Raw genomic sequence first — 7003 nt, forward strand, 5'->3', positions numbered from 1 at the left:
AAAAAAAAAAAAAAAGAATCTCTACATGCAAGTGCCCAGCCTACCTTTGGCATTTTTGTTTCCTGTTCTCCTGTGTGTACCCTGACTCCAACTAAAGGCAGTGACTTGCTCATATGTTAATACTACTCTCTCCTGTCTTTTTTACTCTTGCTTTCAAGTTTTACCTTTATTTCTTCTCAACATTTCTTGCTCAAACTGAAAATGTTTTGACATTACCTTAGAAATAATTTACTTTTCTTACAGTATTTAATATGTTAATTTATCCCTCTGTATGTAGGTGAGGACTGTGGCCTATTTTTGTAGCCTCCACATTATTTATTATAATGGTTAACCTTGTAACTTATTCAATAAGCATTTTTGATGGGAGTAAAGAAGCACCTTTTCTTTATATGTATTTGTTGCTAATTTTTATCGAAGTTTTCTAACCAAAATCTTCTGATTTTATAGAGTAAAATGAAAAAAATGAAGGAAAAATACAAAGACCAAGATGAAGAAGAACGGGAACTTATTATGAAATTGCTGGGGGTATGTCACATCTACAACATTTCTTTTCCTTTTCCTTGGATGTCCAGCCCACCACCTACCATATGATAGGCTTTCAATATATTTTTGTTAAAATAGTGACAATATTGAAAACACTGATGTTAACTGATCTTTCCTCTATGAATTAAAGTCTGCAGGTTCAAATAAAGAAGAAAAAGGGAAGAAGGGAAAAAAAGGAAAAACAAAGGATGAACCTATAAAAAAACAGCCCCAGAAACCCAGAAGTGGGCAGAGGGTTTCTGACAGCATTAAGAAAGAAACTCCATTGCTTGAAGTTGTAACTCATGAATTACAAGATTTAGCTGTAGATGATCCACATGATGAAAAGGTAAGGCTGTTACATATGTGGGCTTTGCTACTTTGTCAGGGTGCCCAACCATTCCAGGATTCCTGGGACTTAAAAGTGCTAAAACCAGGACAAGTGGTAATCCTATTCTGAATGGAACCTCATGCAGAAGCAATGTAGCCAGAAAGATTAAAATGGCATTATCTAAAGCATAATAATGGCAGTGTTAATTGCTGATAAAAAATTTATCATAAGCCTTTAGAAAATAATTTTATGAAGAGACTTTGTGGTGGGAAACTGACTTAGTGAAAGTAAAACAAAGACTTGAAATTGTCTTGAAAGTGAATGGAAAATTTTCACTTCTGGAAGCTTTTCGAAAATGTAGGAATTTTTACTATATTTTTACTTAATGTTGAAAATGGGTATACAGTTAATGTGCTTGTTGCAAAACCAGTGAGAAGTTAGTATTTTTCCAGCTAAGACTGAATAATTGTTTTATCAGCCAAGAGTAGAAGCCCAGTCTTATGTATACCTTCTTACATGAATATGAACATCTTCTTGATATTCTGAGCTATTTTAATAACTTTAAGATACTGGCTGAATCAATTTTTTTCATCACCAGCATTATTTTCAGTTAAATCCTGAGGAGTAATTATGTGCTCATATTCTAGTATATTCCAGATAGTACTTAGGGAGATTTTTCCTGCTGAACAGTGTTGTTTAGTAATCCCAAAACTTATTTCAGTGCTCAAATATTTACACTATTCCCATGTTGTGTAATTTACTGTAAGCCTTTTACTCATAAATATTCATTAGAGGTGTTAATTATGAACATTCTGTTGATATCCCTGCAAAGTTCCTATCCTGGAGCCTACGTACCTAATGTAATAGTAGGAGGTGTAGGTTGTGCTCTTACAGAAGAGGTTGAAGGGATGCCTTTCACTGTGTGAGGGCACGGCAACAAGGCACCATCGCTGGGAGGCTCAGCAGAACTGAATCTGCTGTGATTTGACCTTGGGCTTTCTGGCCTCCAGAACCGAGAAGGAAATTTCTGTTGTTGATATAATTAATCAGTCTACGGCCATACCACCCTGACGCCCGATCTCATCTGATATAATTAATCAATCTAAGTTATTCAGCCTAAACAGAGTAAGACAGTAAGTTATCTCCAGGTATCTTTCTTATGTAGGTAAGCAAAGAAAATTAAGCCATCTTATTATGGAAAAAACTTACCCTGAAAACTGTTGAATAGCAATTTAAAAATAAAAGTCTTATTTACCAGAATTGTCTTCCCTCCCCCTTAGTCGTCATTTCAAATGATCCCTACAACTTTGACTTCTGTAGTATATGTTTTACATGAAAGTTTAGGATCCCTTCTGCCCACTCCCCCACATGTCAGGAAAACCATCCTTTCCCTCTTTGAATGGCATTGCTTATTGCTTTTTTAAGTCAGTCTTTCTCATACACACGAATGCATGTCAGTGTCTTGGGACACTGAATACTTCCTGGGGCTCCTATCCTGTGAAATATATATGAGTCTTGGTATATCACTGTTTCTTTCTACTCATGATTTAATGGTGTGGAATTTCATATTACGTCATAGCTTTTATTTTGTGTTTGGAACAGGAAGAGCAAGATCTGGATCAGCAGGGAAATGAGGTATGATTTTGTGTTGGGTTCCTACTACAGCACTCTCATTGCAATCTAGTCCTGAGAATGTTTGATATACAACTAACTAAAATGTAAAAAGCCAAGACAAGACTTTAGGTTGTGGAGTCAAACTTTGTGGGTTTTAGTCCCAACTTTGTACATACAGGGTGTCCATAAAGTTCGTGTGCAATGTAATACTGCACACGTGCTTCATGGACACCCTGTCTAACTGTGCAAACTGCAAAACATTATTCTGTGCCTCAGGTACCGTATGTGAAAAATAGGGGTAATAACGGTCAGGGCAGACTTGTTTCAAGGACTAAAATATGTTAAAAGCATTTAGTAAACTTTATGGCACAGAGTAAACACTCAACTATCAATTGTAGTTCAGCACCAAGCATTTTGTCTTGAATCTTAAGTTTACTCATATTGTTAAATAGGGGCAATTTTGGGGGCAGCCTACCAAACGAGAACTCTTATAGTCGTGTACCAACAGTGGTGGGTGGGAGAGGTCAGGGATCTGTTTGTTTTCACATATTTCTGACCCCCAAATTGGTATGCAACTGTTTAAGAAGCCCTGGGATTTCTTCTTCAAGAATAGGAAAAGAAAAGGCTATTCTAGCCCAGGATTTCCAAACTCTGGCACTATTAACATGAAGTGGTTAATGTGGGGGGCTGTCCCATGCATTATAAAATGGTTAGCCACATCTCTGGCCTTTACAGATGCCAGTAGCACCTCTGCCCTCTCACCTGTCCCTCACTGTGACAACCAGAACTGTTTACAGACATTGCCCCGTGTTTGGAGGGGCAGAACTTCCTAGGCCAAGATCCATGACTAGTGTATCAGTCCCATTTTCAAGCAGTGGGCCTTAAATATATTTTCATATATATTTCATTACTATTTATCATTTTTATGCATAGTAGTTTTCTGCAACTTAGGTAATATTCACCAAATTTCCCCACTTTTCTCTTAGTGTATCTCTGTGTGGTATTTTGAATGTCACTGTTTTCATTTCTATGCTAGGCAGAAATAAAGTAGTAAAGAATAATGTATTTAAACACTAGTTCTTCAACTCTTGGGAACTTAAAAGCAGAGCATAAGTACTTACTTACTTAGACTGTATGTCTATCAGAAACGGATAAAAATGTTGTGTTTTAGCATTTAAGACTTGTTATAATTGTTTTTGTTTTCCCTTTTCAGGAAAATCTATTTGATTCTTTGACAGGCCAGCCAAATCCTGAAGATATACTGCTGTTTGCCATTCCCATATGTGCCCCTTATACCACCATGGCAAACTATAAGTAAGTCACCATTTGTATGACTGTTATCAAGTGTTTTGTAATCTCCATTTAGTAACATATGCAATTCCTTTTTAAAGATACAAAGTGAAACTTACTCCTGGAGTTCAGAAAAAGGGAAAAGGTACTTAAAAAAATTTTTTTTTAGTTACTTTAAACAGTTAATTGACTGAACAGAAATAAGATTCTTTGTTTCCTATTTACAGCTGCAAAAACAGCCTTAAATAGTTTCATGCATTCCAAAGAAGCAACAACAAGAGAAAAAGACTTATTCCGCAGTGTAAAGGTAAAGTTTTCCTTCAGAAAAGGGACATGGAGATTGGCTGTACAATTTGTTAGCATTTGCTACCATTTTTGTAGAAAATGCTATCTTACTGAAAGCAGTGAAATAAGTAAAATCATTTCAGCTACAGTTTTTAGAAATGCCTTTTTTTGACACCATGGTATACATAATTGTCACAAAAGAAACACATTTGACCATACAGGATGTGAAGACATTTAGCAATTTTCTTTTTTTAGGATACAGATTTATCAAGAAACATTCCTGGCAAAGTGAAAGTATCTGCACCCAATCTTCTGAATGTAAAAAGGAAATAGCTGAAAAGAAATCCTAAAATATTTGAGAAGAGCCAATTTTATAGCCTTTCGGAAGTTCAAAGATGAAAAGACCCTGTAACAAGACTTATGCATTTAAAAATGAACTAAACATGCCTTGCTGTATTCGCCAAAAGGACTTAATTCTTGTTTTTTTTTTTCCAGTTTTATACAGAGGAAGCACTGTCTATGATAGGATTTCCTAAAATATTTGTGGAAAGTTAAATGCTAATTATGTACATCTGTAGTTATTCTCCTACGTTTTCTTAAAATTTGGAAGGTTAATATTTAGTGCTCATTTCATGATGTATAGAAATGGAACAGTGAAGTGGCTCTACTTCTTACACTACTGACTTAGTAGTCTATTGTACATAACATTTAAAATATATATCTATAAATAAAACAGGGCAATCACAAGGGTTTGTATTGGGCATGGGGTGGTTGAACATTTGTATTGTGTCTTGAAAACCCGAAATGTTGAAGTGGATTTTTTTCTGCCTTCACCTACACTTGTCAGAAAAGCATTAGACCAGACAGATGTAAAATACAAACAATTCTGATGATTCAGCCTAAGAAATAACTCCTAGAAGACACTGGTGTTATTTCCATGTATTTATGTACCTTTAGTCTTAACACGTTAATTTCTTCTTGGTAATCTCATTCAGTTCTGTACCATTTTAATTTCTACCTCTAGTAATTATCCTAGCATGTTGCAAACATCTTAAACTATACAATCTCCAAAGTGCACTTCAGTAGCTCCCTGTAGTCAAAATAGCCACATCTGAGTATACGGGTAGTATGGAGTTGTTGGTCCCTCTGATGCTAAAAAAACAAACAAAAACCTCTTTGTGTTTTATTTATGATGCTAGGCTATATAATAGATGAATTTTAATGTTTTTAAAAAATAACGTCACCATTTTGCTGAAGGCAAGACTGGTTAGTATAATGTTTCTACAGATGTATATCCTCAAGTTACCAAAAAGGAAATGTAATATATTCTTTGGGTATAAAAATTTAGCCCAAGCATTAATTTACTTTTACTTTTAATTGAGGACAGCTACTGGTGTTAAATACATTTATTGTAAACTTTAGACACAAAAATAGGTTCTCTAGGCCATTCACATGCACGTTAAACCCAAAAAGCAGCAAAACTACAACAATGCATATAATTGTACAAATGATGCCACTCTGACTTGTACAGGTCTGCTGTCCATGCAGGGTTATCAGAGGCATCATCTACGATCCAGAAGTGTTGTTACTACCAAACCTCTGATTAACACTGTGAAGTAAGTGTTTTGGAAGGCAGTTCCATGAGCTGGCTAACATTTCTTTAAAGCAAATAACTGCTTCTAAGCTTAGCCTGAAAATAGACAAGAAGAGAAAAATAATCTCATTTTACTGTTTTGAAGTATATTCATTTGAACTACCAAAAAAAAATCCACCTTTTTTTCTTTAAAGATTTTCATAGGAACTATCAACACAGATGCGTTATTGCCCTTAAATGTTAAGAAACACAATGTAAAATAAGCTAAGTGCCAGGTGAAAAGTTACTTACCGTACAAGAGATTTTGGTTGAACTGAAAATATAAGTATTTCATTACTGTGTGCCTGAAAAATAGATATGAAGAGCACATTAAACAGCGCTTTCCCAGTCAGTTTTGGTAATAGTATGAAGTGTATACTTACAGCTCTGTGATGGACAAGGAGGTTGTTGGCACACCCACCAAAAACAATGACTTCTCCTTCATCGCTAGCACAAGCTGTATGCCATAACCTGCATTTAAAACAAAAACTTCAGTTTTGTTTTGGTGGTTTACCCAAACCACCAAAGTGATCATGTACACTATATAGAAAAGAGTTAAGAGATCTTAAGGTAGCTCAGACCAAAACATCACAGTTGTTAAGTAAAAATCTTAGAAAAGAAGCAAAAGCTTAAAAAAAAAATGTATTTTATCTTATTTTTTTCTCTCTGGTCTTGCCCTCTTTCATGCAGTGAGGAGACTGAACCAAATGATCTGTTCTCTAGGTCCTTGTTAGCCATAAAAATCTTAAGGGAGCTAAGTAGTATATATGTCTTTTTCCACAGACAGGGACTCTTGGTTTTACATAGAACACCTGAGGGATGCTGATTCTGAAAGCCTGGTAGTTCTATGGAAAGATATTTGTGCAAATGAAATCTTAGGAGGCCATGACTGCACTTGGGTTAGAGTCCTGGGAGAAAAAAATGCAGGCTAAACTATCTAAATGTGTTTTAAATATCAATTTTGACTAGTATTTCCTCTAGCAATTCTTTTTAAGATTAACAAGAGAAATGACTATCAATGTTTAAGCTCTTTTTGGATGATTCAACTTCTTAATTTTTGTTAGACAGTTGCTACTGCTAATCTAATCAACAGTTCTTGATCTGTTTTCTTTTTTTTAACATGTACACTGTTTTAGGTTTTAAAATTCTTTCCAGTCTTCTCCCCTCAACCCACCCTTTTTTAGTGATAAACTTAAATGCAATTCAACTCCGGTAAAAAGTGTGGTTATAGATTTTTGACTAGATCGACAACTTCATAATGGCAGGAAGAAGCAAAAATGAAAATCCAACCCTATTCTTTTTTTTTTTTTTTTTTTTGAGACAAAGAG

At 35.1% G+C, this 7003-nt stretch overlaps 2 protein-coding genes across 3 annotated transcripts in view; one reads left to right on the forward strand and one right to left on the reverse strand.

Moving 5' to 3' along the window:
• The window catches only part of NEMF (nuclear export mediator factor), a 61720-nt gene extending 57032 nt beyond the window's left edge, over positions 1–4688 (forward strand). The window contains exons 27-33 of the mRNA XM_012806572.1: positions 448–525; positions 674–871; positions 2456–2488; positions 3681–3781; positions 3859–3902; positions 3985–4064; positions 4298–4688. Of these exons, the coding sequence (XP_012662026.1) occupies positions 448–525; positions 674–871; positions 2456–2488; positions 3681–3781; positions 3859–3902; positions 3985–4064; positions 4298–4375 (612 nt within the window). The 3' untranslated portion in view covers positions 4376–4688. The remainder of the gene's footprint in view (positions 1–447; positions 526–673; positions 872–2455; positions 2489–3680; positions 3782–3858; positions 3903–3984; positions 4065–4297) is intronic.
• Positions 4689–5430: 742 nt separating this feature from the next.
• Positions 5431–7003, reverse strand: part of KLHDC2 (kelch domain containing 2) — an 11655-nt gene continuing 10082 nt past the window's right edge. The window contains exons 11-13 of one of the 2 annotated variants that reach the window (XM_012806573.2): positions 6059–6146; positions 5928–5980; positions 5431–5732 (exon numbers count right to left, since the gene is read on the reverse strand). In XM_012806573.2, the coding sequence (XP_012662027.1) occupies positions 5609–5732; positions 5928–5980; positions 6059–6146 (265 nt within the window). In that variant the 3' untranslated portion in view covers positions 5431–5608. The remainder of the gene's footprint in view (positions 5733–5927; positions 5981–6058; positions 6147–7003) is intronic. The other variant, XM_003792162.3, reaches the window with a different exon arrangement.

This window comes from Otolemur garnettii, unplaced genomic scaffold (genome assembly GCF_000181295.1).
Source record: "Otolemur garnettii isolate 467f Iridium unplaced genomic scaffold, OtoGar3 scaffold00054, whole genome shotgun sequence".
Classification (NCBI taxonomy): Eukaryota; Metazoa; Chordata; class Mammalia; order Primates; family Galagidae; genus Otolemur; species Otolemur garnettii.